Source organism: Limulus polyphemus, unplaced genomic scaffold (assembly GCF_000517525.1).
Source record: "Limulus polyphemus unplaced genomic scaffold, Limulus_polyphemus-2.1.2 Scaffold730, whole genome shotgun sequence".
In the NCBI taxonomy this organism is placed as follows: domain Eukaryota; kingdom Metazoa; phylum Arthropoda; class Merostomata; order Xiphosura; family Limulidae; genus Limulus; species Limulus polyphemus.
The window spans coordinates 186,509-206,605 of NW_013666340.1; the positions used below are offsets into that span (position 1 = coordinate 186,509).

At 34.3% G+C, this 20,097-nt stretch overlaps 1 protein-coding gene across 2 annotated transcripts in view; it reads right to left on the minus strand.

The window, feature by feature from the left end:
- Positions 1 to 953: 953 nt before the first annotated feature.
- The window catches only part of LOC106460223 (beta-1,4-glucuronyltransferase 1-like), a 61,158-nt gene continuing 42,014 nt past the window's right edge, over positions 954 to 20,097 (minus strand). The window contains exons 4-5 of one of the 2 annotated variants that reach the window (XM_022386884.1): positions 8,802 to 9,030; positions 954 to 3,150 (exon numbers count right to left, since the gene is read on the minus strand). In XM_022386884.1, the coding sequence (XP_022242592.1) occupies positions 8,836 to 9,030 (195 nt within the window). In that variant the 3' untranslated portion in view covers positions 954 to 3,150; positions 8,802 to 8,835. Of the gene's footprint in view, positions 5,296 to 8,801; positions 9,031 to 20,097 lie in introns of both variants that reach the window. The other variant, XM_013919905.2, reaches the window with a different exon arrangement.

Genomic DNA, 20,097 nt, shown 5'->3' on the forward strand with positions numbered 1-20,097 from the left:
CTTTGAAGATAATAAGAATATGGATAATAAATCCAAACAATTTCTGCCTCGATCTCATGGTAAAAAAAACTAAAAAGCCCTATTTGTAGTTCAATGACGTGGCAAACGCAGAGTGATATGTTAAATTCGTTATGTTGTCAAAGATACTATCCTTTAGTTAGCTATAACACCACTGGGAGGAGATTTAAGTTTGGATGTTTGTTTTAGCGCACAGCTACACAATAGGCTGTCTGCGCTCAGTCCAACACGGGAATTACAATCCCGTATTTAAGCATTACAAGTCCTTAAACTTACCGCTCACAAACTGTTGAACGAAGATGTTTTAAAATAATTTGATTTCCTACTCGTCTCTCGAGAACTCTAGTAGTCTATCAGATAATTACTTAATTTTACTCGCCTATGGGAGACCCAATAAGGAAAAGATCTAATTAAGCTTACAAGTCTCGTAATCAGGTGCTGGTCCCTTACAGGATTTCAATAGCTAATCGCTGTACACTTTTACTCTTCCATAAAAAACCAAGAAAGAAAAAAATAATTGGTCTAAAACCATTATAGACATTAAATACGAGGCTTTCTTTCTGAAAAGTTAACAAACAATTTCAAGCATTAATTACAAGGCTTTATTTCTTGTAAGTTAAATCCATCTTTATGGTATGGGTACTTCGTCTTAAACCTTTTATATATGCAAAGTAACAGAAAATTAATTTGAAACCATTTGGAAAAAAAGAGGTTTAAACGCAGCATAAAGTTTAGAACTAAGCTACAAACTACTAGGCGGAACTCGTGGAGCACTGTAAAACGAGCTTTTTTCTTTCTTTTTATGTCCTTTAACCGATCATTGTAAATATTTAAGAAAAATAACAGCCAAAAGCACAGTTTATCACATTCGATACAAAATATTTCTGGTGTATTTGGAAAGTGTTTGAGAAACTGAAATAAAAACTACTCAGGGCTAGATTAAGTTGACTGTTTATTTGATACACTTTATACATGTTACACTTGAGATGTGAAAAGATTAGCAATACATGATCTAACTATGGCACACACTGGGTAACAGTAAATCACAGAACAGTCCCTAATGGTTATTACTAATACTTAAGCTGAATAAATAAACTGTTATATAAAAAATACTTAGGTCAAACAAAAAATAAAACCTAAGATGGCACGTAAATATTTTATGAACAACAATAAACTAGTATTAAGCCGAGTGTTTCCGGATGAACAACAAAAAACTATTATTAAGCCGAGTGTTTCCGGAAAGTCTACTTTTCGAAAGCCGTCGAGTTAAAGTTTTTGTTTTTTTTTATTGTGGTACCTTTGTATAAAGGTACTCAGAGCAGTAGTGTTTAGACACCATTAATTCATTAAGATATATATATATATATATATATTAGAAAAGCCTTTCTTGGTGAATTCATTTTATAAAACCTAACTTCAATTACTCGACATCGTATGTTTATAGCTTGAAATTACATTACCGGTATTATATAATTATTTTTACCATAGCTCGTTTCTTTGTTTTGAAGTTAGGCACAAAGCTACACAATGGGCTGTGTGCTCTGCCCACCACGGGTATCGAAATCCGGTTTCTAGCGTTGCAAGTCCGCAGACATACTGCTGTGCTAGTGTGAGGCTTTTACCATAGCAGTGTTTTTCTTAATACTCACATACTTAAAAAAAATCAACAACCCGTAATAGTAAGTGTCTACAGAAAACGGCTTATTACACAAAATCTAACTCATTTCTGTAATAAAGAACAATAAAGCTATCGATAACTTCATAAAAAAATCCAGTGAAAAAAAATACAATAAGTGACTAAAACAGCGAACTTAAAAATAAATCTGATACAAAAAAGCTGACTTCAATATACACATAAATACGTTTATATTTGAAAAATATGCAATTAGAAAACAGCTAAACGCTTTTTTTATATATATATAATAAGCTTATATTTCAATAATAAGAAAAATTGGCATACTTTCTTAACTATAAAACTTAGCTCGTTTCAATACACAGACTTTTAAAATATGTATGGATATTTACAAGAACATTACAGAAGAACAAAAAAAAATTTTCAAACCTTCAAAGGATTTCTGTGGATAAGATAAATCAGCACCATTCTTACATATTTAAATGACAGGTTAACAATGTTAATATTTTCCACACACATTCGCGCGCGCTATGACAAAAATAACAAAAACGGATCAAATCAAACTCACTATTTATTCGAGTTTACTTCTCTTCATTAGCCAAGCCTAATTACACAAGGTATTCAAAAATCCTTAAATGCGTAATTTCGTTTAACGTGCACAATACTGAGAACCACTACTTTTAAACTGTTATAACTTTAAGATTAAATTTCCTAAATCGTAGGGAAAATAACGTATGTGGATGAAATTAAAAAACTGCCGTTTTATTTTAATGCGATGTTATATCAACAGCTTTCACATATTTGTCCAAAATCTTTAGTATACGTTTGTTATATTGATCTAAAAAAATGGTTGAAATTATAGATCCTACTTCTAAACTGTTCTATCTTATTTTGTTATGCTGTAAATTAAAGTCACAAAAATCGAAACATCTAAAAAAAATACCACGAAATACAATTATATTGATTCTCGAGAAAAAACAACATTTGATCACAAAAAAAATGATATATTTAACGGTTTCATTAACATATACGAATATAGGTAATTTTATGTTTATTTCAACACGCATAAATGAAACAACTCTGGAACTATTCCATTTCTCTCAAGCTGTATTTCTTTAATTTATTATTCACAGTTATGGTCTAATTTACATCTCTCTCCAGGTACCATGCCCATCTAGGGCGTTGGTGAGTATGGTCCTCCACTGATCCCTGCTCTCATCATTTCTGTAGTGGTAATTCAAACAAATTCCTTGGCAATTGTTGATAGCAGCATCTGTCTTTGTCTTCCGTTACTTTTCTTGCCTGGGATTTTTCCCGTCACACTGATGTTTTCAATCTCTCTTTTTATCATAAATCCTATAAAACTCCATTGTCTCTGTTAAAATTTCCCCAAACGTACGTATCTAGTTAATACCAAACATCCTTCCAATACACACATCAGTCTTTATCAGAGATTGAATCATGTGATAAGTTGAACCAGGTTCATTCAAAAATTGTTTCTTTGGATAAATAGAAATTGTTTTAATATTTTAATACATAATAAACACACGAACACTTAACAAACACACACAGATACAGATGTATATTATATATATGTGTGTGTAACCACACACACACATATGTATATATAACAGACTGGCCTTTTATATAGGAGATTTACATGTGTATCCTTAAGCAAAACCAATATATTTATGTGACAAATTAATACATCCTACAGTTTTAGAATATAAAGCAAAAATTACGCCGTTTAGCTCATAAAGAACAGTAATTACTATTGTAAAGTTTGACTCGTATAAGAAGATTTCAGCACACAACAGTATTTTAATAGATGCTAGGTCGACAAAAAAACATATATTCGAGCAATATTATATCTGGATAAAATAGCTTTTAAGGTACAACACATCAAGAAACAGGAACTGAAAAGAAAAGTTCAGCTATACATTTCATTAGAAAAACTTGTATTTTTTTAATGGCCCAGAGAGAATCTACAACGAAACAGAGATCACTATCGCAGATTAACGATATAAACACACACACACACACGTGTATCTAGGTGTACTCCTAGTTCTCAACTTTCCTTCTTGTTTTTATTATCAAGTTGCAGTTTACTGTTCATTTTCACTCTTGCTTCCTCTCGAACCTTTCTGGGCTCCAATACTAATCAAAATGGAAGGTTTACTTTCTATAAATCTGATTCATAGATTTTCACTGTGACGATACTGGATTGTTAATATATGTAACGACATGCTTCATATGCGATTAAGAAAGTTCTTGAATATCGTTGACATTTTTGTGCAATAAGTGCACGAAGTTGTGCTTGATATCTAAATTAAAATAGCCAATTTTTTTCCGAATGTTTATACTGCAGAATAGATTAAAACAACTGTATGTAATTCAGTACCGTTATAAAATCTTAGTGTCACGACTTGAAGAGAGAACCTAGTATTAATACTGCTGAAATTACAACTTGTCTTTTGTTTTAATGCAGACATTTTAGCTTTAAAAAAGGTAATTTTACACAGCACTGTAACAAACAAAAAATAAAATATACATGATATTCCTTTTACTATGCTAAAAGCACATCCATTTTCGTTTAAAGTTTACATTAGCAAAGATTCTAACAGTTTTCTTGTTTACCTCGGGGAACTCTTAACGTAATTCCTTGAGCAGAATTAAAGATATGTTACAGCAGTGGTTCTCAAAGTGTGGTCTGCAGACTAGCCCAAAATGAAAGTCCCTGATGATTATATATATTTGCGGTGGCAAGCGAAAGTGGGTAGGGTAGGGTAGGACCGGTAGGTGGTCCGAGTGGTCTTTTGCCTCGATGAAGTGGCCCGCAGACAAAAAAGTTTGAGAACCACTGTGTTACTGTAATTTGTTTTACATCGAATTTCACATGTATTTAATTCATTTGAACAGTTACTGAAGATAACCAGTTTAATGAAGCCACAATATTTTCTTTTGTTTAAACACACGTATCTTCTCCTTCAGAATGTAATACAACATATTTGAATAGTTTTCACTTCCGACAGTAACAGTCAACACCTAAACTGCCCTTCTTTAGATACACAGTAGACTTTTTTAATTATAACCGACATCAGCCCACGCTGTTCTTTCATCTTTTATAGCACAATTCAACTCCTTTCTACAGAATGACAAACCGTTCATTTTTGTGGTTGGTCACTTGTCTCGAAAGATTTCAGTTGTGTTAAACCTACTCATTCACTAAAGCTCCATTGAGTGCGATCTTTCCAAGGTGTAGGCTTACAAATACAACTGTATCTTCCAAGTATTGAGTTACTAATCTCTATCCTCCTACCAATCATTCAGATATCAGTCTGCACAACTACAGTATAAACAGCAAGGATTTTAAGACAGCTTATCTTCGAAGAGTGAATTTAGCATTCAACATTAACACTATCTATGTAATGGTACACTACAGAGATGAAGACCTATAATTACTGTTACACTGATAACAAAGGTCTTGAGAATCAGTCAGCCATTTTGTTAGGATGTAGTTATACTATGGAGTTTCTGAGGCAATGCCAATCGTTTTAACAAGATGCGCAAGGTAGCTAGAAATCCATGGATTTGGCCAGAAAATGGTGATATGACAAAACGTTCTCCTTATTCAAACTCCATATCTGGAACAGAAACGTGTTAATCTGTTTTACAAGTCAATTATAGCAATAAGTACACATAATAACTGTAATACAAAATAGCTTTATTTAATACTGTCTAAAAGGTAAGATATCCATAACTCCTTCTAAATAATTGGCTAATTCACTCGGAAAATAATTAAAGAGACTTTATTAAACAATCTAGCAAAAAAGAAGACACGTACTAATCTACCTAGCCGCCAACCTTCGCGAGGTCAAACGAAACATCCAGCAGCGCCGTCTGTCAGTGCACCTTCATCCATAGTATATGCATGCTGTTTACAACGCCTGTTGTTCGGGTGTATCTTACTGTTTAATAATGCTTGAATAGCATTAGAATGGAACATAACTAACGTATTACGCGAAAACCTTTAGAGAAACAACGCGTCCCTCGGAGGTTAAAGATAACTTCTGTATATGACTAGTTTGTTAGTTTGTCGATTCCAGAAATATGTGATATGCCCTCCCCCCTTTTAGATGCTTTATTATGCAAAAATATTCTGGCGTTAAAATGTTGATTTCACGAACTTATATTTAAATAATTAAACAATTAATACGCAAAAAGCTGTAAATTTAACGAGAAGAAAAAGAACAGGCATAGTTCCACTTCCTGACAATCAGCCAGGTTCATATTACTGCTGTATTCACAAGTTAAGTTCTGCAAGTGACTGATTACAGGTCGTCTAACTTTGTAGGGCGGCACCGCAATAAGTTAGGACTAACTGTACCTTGTGCTCTACAAACTTCAAAACTATTCGTATTTTTTCTTATAGTAAACGTCAATATTGCGTGCAGCCACGAGACCCCGCCCCCTGTATATATACTAAAGCGGAGGCATGTGTTTAGTCAGCTTGTGTGACTGTTTTCTGTTGATGAATGAGACAGCTTGGAGGCGGAAACACATAACTTTTACTTAAAGTTCCTGTCCCCCTCTCCCCCGAAACAATAAACGTGGAAGGCTAACTCTTAACTCTCCTATACTTTTACTTGACGGCTACTCGGAAAGATCCGGAGAATTATTCCCGGTGGTGATTCAAACCGCCAGGACTTGCGAGCTAAAGTAATTTTCTTCTGGTGCTATTTCCGTCACCGCACCCTCAATACCCCATTTTACTTCGACGCAGACAGTTAAAGTTGACGTAACTAGTTATCACGAAACTGATCGTGATAACCTCGAACATTGAAACTACCTGTGTTTTCACTTTCACCGGAAACTCCCTTAGGAAATACATAATTCAAAAAAAAACATTATCATAAACAGTCGATGTATGTCACAACTGAAGCGATTCTTACATGTGCGAAAATCATCGGCGTTTACTCGTATTTCAAAAACAATGATAATGAATTGTTACAGCAGTCAGTACCAAGGTTATATAGCTTATCATCGTTTATGTGTTGAGTTCGCTGTTCAGGTTATGACTTTGGAAACCGAGTGCATCTGTTACATACGTCTCCAAAGCAGTAATAGCTTCAGTGAAATCAAACAGCTACTGTGTACTCAGTACAATAGTATCTTATATCTTATGCGTTTGAATTCCATAAGAACACAAACTGATAATGTAGAAATTTCGATCTACAGAGATTGTTAGAGCTCTTTTTATCCTACAGTTGGTGCCAAATGGGCTTACGCACACAGATAACCCTAATTACTTATATACTGTATACACTCTCAATACTGTTAAGTGTAAAACAGAAATGTTGGTTTGAATTATTACGATAAGTTTTAATTCAGGTTACACTACAATTATTATACACGAAAGAAAAACTAAGTAATATACAACCACATCATACACCAACTTGAAAATAACTGTTTTCAGAAAACAAACTCAAAGAATTGAAAAATGTTACATCACTGAAGTAGCCTTGGTCGAGAGTAATGTTACCATGAGTAACAGTTATAAATGGTAATTTAAAAAGGTTTCCACTGTCTTCTACAACTAACGCATAAACTTCACTCAATTGTTCATTTGCAGAGGAATACTTTATTTTGTGGAAGTTGCTTTGTATCTCACTAAACCCAAACTAAACGATAGAGGGCGTGAGCAGTTTTTTCATTGTGAAACCTTTAATTTTCAGTGTAACTTTATTATGATAAAAAGCAATAAATACATATTTGTCTGGTGACCTGAGCACTAAAGAAAGACGCCTACATGAACCCTCGAAACTGCAAACCGATTCGTTTGGATCTGTTTATCAGAGAATTCTGTGATTCTGGTAAGCAATGGAAGAACTACAGTGCTCTCTATAATACAACTGTCAAATTTATTTATTTCTAGTCGAAATAAAAAAAATATATAGAAAAATAATTTCCAGGAAATATCAACGTTTTAGTTTCATTCAGTCACATTTCTTTTAACCCCTGTGGGATCTCATCGAGACAAGTAACATACTCTCGAGAAAAGAAAAAAAAGATAAAAATAATAGTTTTAATAACAAATATGCAACATCAAATGAAAAAGAAAAAAAAATACGATTTTTTTCACCCGATCCTTAGTCTTGTATTGCGTTTAACACGAAATCAACAAGTCCTAATGGTTGTATGAGGCGAAAATTTTAAAAGATTGAGAACAACATCCAAATTTAAAGTCTTTCTAAGCTTGCATGTATTCCATATTAATTTTTCATTCGATTGCAGTAGTATTACGTTTTAGAATACATATCTTTACCAGTAACTAGTAATCGCGGCGAAAACAACAAATTACAAGGCTATAACCTACGTTTAAATTAATCAGGTCATGTCACTTATAAACTACAAAAATAATAGCATAAAACTAATTTAAAAATTCCGTCAGTAATTAAAACAGCCGTATGTTTATTCGAACATTGCGTGCAAGTGCGATAACGAAAATCCTTCTAACATTAGCTGCCCCTTCTAAAGGTGTTTACTCCTCAGAGCACTATAGGCTATGCACGATAAGCTTCATTACTGATAATGAAGTACCACTGCGTGAGCGACATATGTATATATATATATATATATATATATATATAAAGTAAATTATGTTCGTAATGCATACTGCTTTATTACAATGTAACTGATGTATAGGCGTTATTAAATGTTGGTCTTAACAACATGGTAAATTTTTAACAGAACAATCATGTAACCTTATCAACTAAGGATGGCACAAGGCCGATCTAATGCTGAATGACAAAGTGTTTGACTCGCTTTTCTCCATATAACTTCTAAGACACGAGGTTATATATCTTATTGTGTAATTGCACCTAAATGTCTAACCATCTGTTCATATAACAACAGGTACACAAAAATATACGAATTATTGATTTCACGTTACCTGATTGATTATCCTAATAATCAGGCACTGAAGTATTACCAATTGTTTTCACACAAAGAGGCGCTCTTTAAAATATGAAGTAATATGTTTTAGTGCATAAAAAAATCCCGCAATATCAACTTTATAACAATGCATACCAATCTGTACATATTCTGCTCACTAACAACTCCTCTGTGATATAAAAACAAGAGTCTATACCTGGTCCACACTTAACATCGAGGGCATTGGTTCTTCAGTAGCATCTTCGGGAAGAGTCGGGGTATTTGTCCTTCAACTCGGCTTTGAAGTGTCGAAAGAGAATCCTGTTGCGTTCCTGGTCCATGTCCTTGTCTTTGTGGAAGGAGCTAGGAGTCTTCAAGCCCTCGTGTATCACGAAGGCATTGTTTAAAACGGAGAACTTGTATCCTGCCACGTGCTGCTCGCACACCTGAGTAACGTAAGAAAAAAAGACAGAAGTGATAACTTTAACACTCAGCATAAACGTGACTTCAAACCCTGATTAAATTTTCAATTTCACAGAAATCAGACTTGTATTGTCACAAATGATTTCGATTTGATGGAGATATATAACTATTCAAAAGCAACAAACAACGTTTTATTTAAGATGTTTATTTTTTGCAATGTTTAAAAGTTATACAATTTAATGACGTCAGCATATTACGGGGATTCTTGAATCGAACCTTCAATCATATAGTTTAATACAATCTACATTTGCCAGATTCGTCATAATTAAAGGTCAGGGTTACGTTCTCAAACGTCCAACTCTATATTATTACTCTTCGTTACTGAATACTGATAAATTGTTCGCATTTGTTTATTGTAGGAACTGGAATTTTACATCTGAGCAGCATTTTATGCGCACGTGGTATAAACGGTCAGGTGAAAACATTCTGGTACAGCCGTCCCTAATTTTGAACTACTCGCCAGTGGGAGCAGTATCCGCAGCCAAATGAGCTTCTTTCGGTTCTCTAAACCGAATTACGAGATTGACTGTCACTTTTATAACGCGTCCACAGCTGAAAGTGCGGGTGTGTTCAGTAGTATCACGTCTTGAACTTCCATCCGTAAGATGACATGTTACCTGTAGGCCACGCCTGACTCAACTGTTCACTAAAATTTCTCGTTTTAAAGCAGCTTTTAACTAGCAAAAAAAAGTACATTCTTATTTAGATATTGCAATTACAATACCAATATTTACAACTCACAACTCACAAAAATTATACAGCAACTGAGGAAATATTTATATACAGAAACTGAAACGAAAGAACATTTAAAGAAGACTCCAATTATTACGAAAAATTATATACCACGGTTGACTATTATGTGTATTCATTAAATACAAGCATTGGACCTTAATCCCAAGAGGAACGTCCAGTTATACAAATCTTTTCCTCAGTATTTCTTCGAAGAATTTATATACTTCACCAGGAATGTGTCCGTATTTCCATGGCAACTATTATGTATACATGGGTGCTCCTGTTCGTGTAGATCCGAGCCAGGAAGAGATCTTCAGCACCAGCGCTTCAATTAGAATGGAGCTATAAAAGTACGTGTTTTTTTTTCTGTTCGTCACATATGGTTAAGCTTTAAAGGCATAAAAACCTACCATATATAACAGATTATTTACCTAATTTATTTTCAATGTTTCGGATTTCCTATACTGGATTTCATAATTTTTGGTTTTGTTTTACTTTGAAACGTAATGCATATACATATATATGTATGTATGTATGTATGTATGTATGTATGTATGTAGAGTTGGGAGTGGAGAGGAGGTGTTTTAATATTAAAATCCTTAACAAGACACAAAACGTGCACAAAGCTGTAGTGAATCATGCACTTTCTAACGAATATTTTCCTGTTGTGCATACCAGAACATTCACACGTCAAATATTTATGTTCAAAGCTACATCAGTAATAGAACATTCACACGTCAAATATTTGTGTTCAAAGCTACATCAGTAACAAAGGGTACAGTAAGAATTTAAACAAGCATCATAAAAGGTATTGGTACAATAGTTGAAAACACCAGAAAAGGAATAGCTCCAGTCAGGAAGACCTAAGAAACCCTTCCACTTTCCCTCCTTGTACCATGTTGAAGTAATATCAAAGCATCTTTTACGTTTGTTGTATGTAGAATTTCTCAATCATGTGAAAAATCTGTAGTAACTATAAAAATGTGTTGGGTGAGAAGTGATTGATAACAGTGAAATATCGTATGTCCGATGTTACTAAGACTTGGAAAATTATGAGTATTATTGAAGCATTAGATACTGAATATTATCTCGATTAAGCACACACAAACAGATGTATTCCGTAATGTATTTGGCTAGCTATACACACTGCTTGATAATTATTATTAATTTTTGATCAAAGAAAGCTACCTACGTATAGAGCAGACCTAAAAATTAATCCGGTAATGAATATGGCTAATTTAATATACAGTTTGTATTGAATTTCGCGCAAAGCTACATGAGGGTTATATATGCGCTAGACGCCTTTAATTTAGCAGTGAAAGAGGGAAGGCAGCTAGTCATCACCACCCACCGCCAACTCTTGAGCTACTCTTTTACCAACGAATAGTAGGATTGACCGTCACATTATAATGCTCCCACGGCTGAAAGGGCGAACATGTTTGATGGGACGAGGGTTCGAACCCGCGACCAGCAGATTGCGAGTGAAGCGCCCTAACCACCTGGCCATACCAGGCCCTTTACTGTACAGTTCTTACTTATAACAGTAAGCACGCGCTTACAAGTACTATTGATTCAGTAGTTAGATACACCCGCTGTTTTCGACCATAATACCTCACGTGAATCGGCCAGAACAGGAGTGCATTCATAAGAAAAACAGTATAGACAAAATGGTCCAATTTTTTTTTTTTATCATTTTTCGAGAAATGACTCATCAGGATATCCTTGCAACACTTTTGCTGCCGAGATAGCATACACCAGTTGTTTTGACGTTTTCTTTTTTTGCTGTTTTGTAAGAGTTTGGCCGCGTGGATAGAATCCCACATTCTAGCGTTATAAGCACTCAAGTTCACCGTAATTACTACATCAAAGTGAAAAAATATATAGCCATTGGTATGGATATGTCAGTACACTAATATTCATAACAGCTCTTCTAGTCATAAACGAATCTTGAGAAAACTAAGCTTCTAACGTACATATCTATCCAAACAGATAAAATTACTGGCATGAATTTAGGTTTAAAAAATCTTTCAAGCCTCAAAAAAAATTTTGGGGTCTGAAAGACAACTCGGGGTGGTCAGAAACTTTTGTTTCTCTTCACGCCCAAGAAACTAAAAATACTGAGCAAGTATTTATATCTATTTTTAGAATAAAAATCGAAACGTTTCGTTTAAGTTAAAGACCAAAGAATCAACAACAACAAAAAGTGATCGATACTTGTGGTATTTCCAGCTGTTGCATGAGCTGCTACAAGTGTAACGTTTAATCTTTGAACGTTAGCCTAAAATGTAACTAAGCTCTTTTTGACTGATGCGTAAATGTATTAGAGTAATATATATCGATCGACTTATAGGCTTATGAAGTTAATCAACTCGGTAAGTTGATTACGATTAGGCTTCCTTGCTAAGAGAACGGATCGTCGTTTGTTTGTTGAGAATTTACGAGCAATGTTATACAAGGGCTAACTTTGAACTGATAGCCTAGGGTGAAAGCAACTATTTAACAGCACCCACTGCCAATTGGTCTTACCGAATAGCGCAATTTTACAGACACTCTTATAGTGTACCTAAATCTCAAAGTACGGAGCGCGTTCTTGCGGCAACGAAGATTCAAAGTCTGAGCATGTTAACCACTCGGTCACGCCCGGTCTCTGCATCTTGTCTTATGGCATTTAATTCGTCTATTCATCAGCTTTTACTCCATAGTACTGCACTTAAAGAGTGATTCCTTTCAAACGAAGATGATAGTAAATAACATTACAAAGTTGTTTAATAAAAATCGGGTAAATTTGTAGTCTTGTTAATAACTTGTATGCAATTGATTTTTCCTTTCTGTTGCAACTAACTTTCGAGCCTTTACTGGAGCCGTCATGAGGTTTTTATTAAAGCACATTTTAGTTTTGCTTAATCTTTTGATACCATACAAGGAGAAAGAGCTGCTATTAGCGTTGGTTTACGCAGAAAACTGTATTTTATTTATGTATTTGAATAAAGTAATTCTTTCTTACATCGTGCGTTAATGCTGTTTAATAACATAAAAATATCAGTTGATGGTAAAACTTTATCTAATTGAATATATCGTATTTATTTTATTTTTATTTTACGCTAGAATGTTTCTCAAGTCTCAGATATTTACGTTCTTTTATTTTTTTTATTGTAGTTCCTCACGCGTATATCCTCTCATAACACACTCAAAAATTCATGAAAAGAACGGATCTTTTTATCTTTTAGTGTAAGCATGAAGGGGTTACGTGACTTTATTGATTAAGTTTAACCTTTAAGTTTAATTTATGAGCATGGTAAAAAAAATCACAAACGACACCATATTTCACATTTAGATTCATACCAGGCGAATCAAAACATTTATTGTACAAAAAAAAATTACCAGTGACGTCACTTTTGTCTATATTAGTGCTGTAACGTCATGTAAAGCCTTTCAGTATAAATTTCTATGTGACGTATAAGAATGTTATGCTATAGAATCTGAGCAAATAAAAAAACAGCTATGAGTTTATAACTATAAATAATATACTGTATTAAAGCCTGTAAAAAGCGATACTTAAACCACTGCTGGTCGATCGTGAAGAAGAGGTTAGAGTGCCAGGATTATGAATCCGGGAATTCGTGGTTCGCTTCCCGTTGCTATAAAATGCTCTCCGCACTTTGAGACCATGGGTTCGCTATCAGAATGACGGTAAAATCCCACTTCTTAGCCAGACAAGAGTAGCCCAAGAATTGGCGGTGGGCGCTTTTCCCTTAGTCTAGCAGTTCAAAATTTGGGACGGATATGTGCAGCTAACCCTTGTGTAGTTTGCTGCAAAAATGCAAACAAATAAATTTCAGCTTCACATCTGACCAATGTAAAGAAAAAGGTGTAATATGCTCACGAGACACGAGAACGTAAGACCCCCCAGTGGCACAGCGGCATGTCTGCAGAATTACAACGCGAGAAACCGGGTTTCGATACCCGTGGTGGGCAGAGTGTAACTTTGTGCTTAACTTCAAACAAACTAGAACATAAGGACGAAAATGTTAGAATCTCGCTAGCCTATCTAGTGTTATATGTGACACTATTATCATACAAACACTAGATGTGAACGCGTAGCTTGTGTTGTGGAATCTGTGAACATTATTCAGTTCTAAGTGTATCTGATATACCTTCTGCTTATAAACTCAGTATTCACGAAGTATTAAAGCATAGAAGTAGGTCGAAATCACCAAACATGAATAAATATTTCAATGTATATTACCTGAAAAGAAACACCGTTAATGCATGGTGCAATTAACAGTAACAGTGTTACACGCAAGTTACTATTCTTGGATGGAAGTTATTTTTACCCTATGCTAATATGCAATCAATGTTATTTCTCAACAGTGACCTAAAACCTAGGTAACTAAAGTACAAAATTCTAAGCTAGGTTATTTTGAAGGTCAAGTAGCTTAGTAAAATGTTTGAAAAATTAGAAATTGTAAAGGACCAATATCAGACACACACTTTGATCCACACATATACTACAAGATTGTTCGTTTTTATACAAATAATGACATACAAATAATACTGAACACGTCTTTCACACATACACACACACTTTGATCCACATATACAACAATACTGTTCCGGTTTGTATACAAATAATGACATCGAAATAATACTGAACATCTCTTTCATGGCTAGGTAAACTTTGAAAGTGAGATCTGTCGATATACTCACAATTCCTTTGTCCACAAACATAAAAAAAAAAGTACACCTCCATTATATAAGCCTCTTATGATCTTATACTTTGAAATGGGTGTTTTATATATAAATATTCGGAACTAATACGCTTTTCGAGTACAAAAAGAGTATTTTTAACACGAATGACTTTCTCCAGAGAACTCTTAATGGGAACCTTTTATATATTTTTTTATTTTTCTTTAGATCGACCTAATGGGGGGAAAAAAGAAGGTATTTGTGCTGAAGATTGGGTTTTCTCAAGATCAGGGCTCACGTGTACGTCATCCGTCGTAGAAAGGATGCGTTTGTATTCAATGACTTAGCCCTTACTTCTGTAGACTTCACTAATCGGCTTTCAGGTCCAGTACTTTCGTCCTCTGTGTCCACCACAATCATCTCTACAAGCAGCATTCACGTAACTGAAAATTTAATAAACCACAAGTTTTCATACGATTATCTGCTACAACATCATCTTTAACTTCCCCCTTAAAGAAGGCTTGTCCTTTCCTACAGTCTAGTATACATAAAACTTCTTCAGGGTATAGGAGAACCGGTAAGCCTCGACTTGACATCTGGAGCAGTATATCGTGAACAATCTCCCTCAGAAGACGATACTTTCTTGCTCGACTTGACATCTGGAGCAGTATATCGTGAACAATCTACCTCAGAAGACGATACTTTCTTGATCACCGTCATATAAAAAATTCATATGCTGCTCTGAACAGACAAAGAAGTTATGTTTATATGTGTGTAACTTAAAATTTTATACGTCGAGCATTACAAATCAGATACTACCTGTCACAATACAGAAGATGAACCTCTCAATACATGCCCCCTCCCCCATCATAAATTATTATTAGATTGACACATGCATATTTCTATTCAACGCCATAACAAAACATGGCTTGACGAGAACTTGTGGTGTAAAATATATATACACACACACACAGAGAGAAAGTTTGTTCGATTATACTCAAGCAAAAAGCCACACAATGGATTATCAAGGGATTAAATTATGATACCTCATGATGGGGTTTAAAGTATAGTTACATCCTTTATACACAGTGTCTAACCTAACTATTCATAAAACACGTGACAAATAGGTTGATTGAAGCGGAACAATTGGATAAAGAGTACATCAATACAACAACAATTTAGCAAAAGAGTTTTTAAAGGATCTGTTTCTTGATTGTCTGCCACTTCTTTTGAGTCTTTTATCAATTGTCTTTTCGAACCGAATATTCAACTTTCCGTAAGGTGATAATTTTTGTACTTTCATAGTATACTTTTTTTTTTTTTGGTCTCACACAAAAGTACTTACAGTACTCGAAATAATTATAAAACGCACAGGCGATACACACACAGGAGTCATAAACAAAGAGTAATTGTACCTAAATGGTCAGTTTATTGTCAGTACATTATTTCGGGATAAACAAAAGAAAAGCTAGTAAGTTTTACAATGCACTTGTATTTTGTATTTGCTTTAAACAGAGCAGTATACCATATTTTATGCTGAAATAAGTGTACGATTATGAAATATTGTTCCAAACCTGCTATATTATTTCCCACGATTCAGCCAACTTGTTAGGTTGTTGCTTGACTTTCTCAGTTACCGTAAAAGCACCAAACACCATTAATAATATTCCTATCAAGACTTTGATCAAGAAATTGTTGCGAGTGTTCCATCAATCTCTTTAATTTTCAGGTATCGTTTCACCAGATTTGCTGCATGCATGTGCTCACTGTCTTGCCAGAAGACGAAGTACGATCCAACGCAACATATCTTGTTCTTTAGGTAATGACACAGTAAGTAAGAATATGTTTGTTGTATCTGTCTGCAGTAGGTTTGCCAGCAATTTTGTGTAAACTTACATCACTAATAGCCGAGATACAGCCAACATTTTTCACTGTAAATTTTGTTCACCCAACATGCTTCACTAAGTTTTGTTCACCCAACATATTTCACTGTAAAATTTGTTCATTGATCGTGATATTATCGAACAAACTATTGTTTATTGTTGCCGACCAATTGGAGTTGGGATCATCTGTAAAGAGCACCATCCTGAAGGTTTTCCTCATTTCAATGTTTAAAGTCTGATGCCGATTTCAATATTTTGATTTGGCTCTCTCTCCTAAGAAGTGGTTTTAGACAGATAAACCTCGATTGAGGGAAGTTAATGCTAACTTGCATCTTACTGTTCTGAGAGTAACATTCACATCTATTTTACAGCTAAGTTATTGGTAAAATATTTATTGTGTTGTCTTTTAGCACGTAAAGAGTATCCACTGAGTTACTGAATATTCAATTTTGAAAAGTTTGGGCTTTCTACCTCGCCCGCTACTATCATCACCAGTACTAGACTTCACGTACACTTTTCAGAGTTTACATACAGCTCCTACTGAAAAGAAAATCAAACTTCGCCTCGACCTTTGGCGTGGAGAACTTGATCTGTCAAAACTTTGAATTCTACACATTTGTCAAGACCATGGTATATTTGTCTTGGAAGCCATTGACGTATTTATCACACCACCGCGAGGATAGCATGACTACTTTACTTTTATAGACATTATGGATGACAGTCACTAACAGTCTAAACTATCAATATGTGGCAGCATATTGGTGCAGTTCGTTTCCATAAATGTAGTAGAGGGAGAACAATCCCAATGTTTTATTTTTTACTCATTTTATTTGCTACTTCCATTATTATTTCCAATACCATATAGTGTAGAATATTAAAAGCATGGTAAATAAGTTCAGAGAAATAGCTGCAAGAACAATGTCAACCTTTTTCTTTTTTGTCAATTTCTTCTCCCCCCCATTACAAAAACAATCCTTTGGCTATAATACAGGCAATATTTTCTCGACTTTTCTATGATTGTTCAAGTGTGTGTATAAAGAAGAATGTAATATGTCAACCACACAAATCTGCAATATCCAGTGCTGACGAGGCTTTCGTCCAATACCGGAGCTCATCAGGCTAGCTGAGTTAGACAGTCATAGTGTAGTGGTCGATACGGTATTTATATCAATCATTATTTGTCTGAACAACATCTGTTTTTAGGTGTGAACAAGATTAAGTTGGTAGACTAATTTTTACTAATTTGAATTTTTCAAAACAGTGCTTATCAGAATTAGGTTTATGATTTTATCAAAACCAAATTATTTATGTTAACACTAAATGTTTCTTATAGAAGTTGATGTTTCCAGAATCCATCTTCATTCTATGTATCGGTAGAAATACTAATAAATGGTACAGTTAGAGTGGCATTTTTAAAACATACGTGCAAGTTCTGAAAAAAAAGTGAAAAATAAAATCCCTGATTTTTCTAGATTTGGGGGTATATTTTCCAAAATCCCTGCCTTTTTTTTTTAAGATTCAGACTCTCCTGTACGTATGAATGTGTGCGTGTTGCTTTGTCAACATAAACCAGACTTTATACAAACAGTGTCAAAAACAAGGTGGCGCACTCGACCACATAACAGGAAACAAAACCGAATGTCCAGAGAGATAAAGTCAGTCATGACTGAATTTTTTACGTATGTTTATGAAGCTTTAGCAAATATGTTACACTATTTCTAATAAAAACATCAACAACAAAAAAACATTAAAACAAATTCCTTCTCTGTGTGACCGCACCTTAAAGTTATTCTGATTGTCAAAAATGGAAGAACTAAAATCCGTTATCCGCAATGGAAATTTAGCCCTATTTATTTATAAAACAACTTTTTTCCAAGTCATTATTAGCGTATCACAAAATGTTCGGCGAGATAAGAAATGTGTAACTGAAAGAAAATCAGTTTTAAGAGCGATTTTTTTTTTTACTTTTCACTCGCATCTTAATACCAAGAGTTGTTGATTATACGTGAAAATAATGAAATTTGAGTACCGCCTATCCAAATTCCCGTAATCAGAATAAAATAATACGCCAGAAAACATCTCCAACTACAGTATTTTGTCGTTGTTTTTTTTTTTTTTTTTGGAGTATCTGTCTCAGTCACCTAATTACACAGCTCCTGCAGGCGGATGGATAGTGACAGAGAATAATCACTGCACGGACGTCACAGTTGAGACTGTGCAGTCCAAACAAACTGTGAAAGTACACAGAAATGTAAACAAATTCAACGTTTCATCTCAAACACATTCCACGTGATACTTCGGTGTCATATCTGGTTATTTACAGAATGGAAAGTGTATCTGCAGAACAAATAATCTCATCAAATTAATGGTAACCCCAAAAGGGCTTTTCACGTTATTCATTGTTTACAAAGTCTATGTACAGTGTTGCAAAATAAAGTCTGTAGGGAAAGTATTCCTCTCTTGTGCATACGTGTGTTAAAACTAAGTGCTTATATCTGAAATGTCACGTATAATTGCAACTCGTTTTTTGCTGTTGTTGTTTTCCCAACAGTTCTAACTCTCTCGCTGGCACATAGATAAATCATTCTTACAAAGCCAGGTAAACAGAGACACGTTTTAATATTTCATTACACACCTGAAATTAGAAAACAAGGAAGTTGGAAGGGTAATACCATTCTCTTGTTTTTATGGTTTTACAAACTTTTTAGGTCTCATGTGGTTTAAAGCTAAAACAAAGGTTATATAGAGTATCCGATATAAACGCTCATGCAGTGAAACAGTTAAACTTCTGCGTGGGTACAGATAAAAAAAATCGCGGGAACGTAAAATGATAAAAAATTTGCTTAGCTTAGTTTATCCACAAATGAACAGATTAGCTTATCACTGACATTCTAAACTCAACGCTAAATATACATAAATAGCATACACAGAGAAAATTTTATAAATTTGCTTACTGAAATGATAATGTTTTCCAGTGTAACCCATACCCTCCAATGCCTTGTGCTTTTCTTTGTTTTCTACGTACATATTAATGATATAAGACATAACGTCTTTATACATACTTGTTTCGGAACACGTAGAAAGATATATGTTTATACTGACAGATTATAACAGATCAACATGCTACGAGTTAAAGAAAGGAATGGCTGCTAGAGCTGGGAGCATGCGATAACCAAAATACACGTTTCATGTTCTAAACGATACAAAAAGACATCAGAAAGAATATAGTGATATTTACAAAAACAGCACCTCGCAAACCTAACCTTTCGTAGAGAACAGCGATCTGAAGACAATTTCTTAAACCCTAGGATCACTGATTGACTCAATAGGATTTGTAAATACATATCTTTAAACTATTTATTCTTTAAATTGTTTGTAGGATTGGTTTGTTAGAGGATCCCTAACAGCAAACTAGTTGCACTAAAAATGTAAACAAAAATAGTCTAATCAATCTTACTAATTATTGGGGTTTCCTATATATTTTGTATGCACAAAAAAATAAGAGTCTAAAACGTTAACATTAGGGATTCGATCCCTGTGGTGGGTACAGCAAAGACAGCTCATTGTGCAGGTTTTGTTTATCAAGAAATATACTAACAGAAAATTTACGATTTAAACTATACACCTGGAAAAAAGTTAAGCACCCCCAAATATTTTTCAGGATTGCTTATTGAAAATAAGGTTTAATTTTCATGAAGTTGAGCAATGTTCATAATTTCAAACATAATT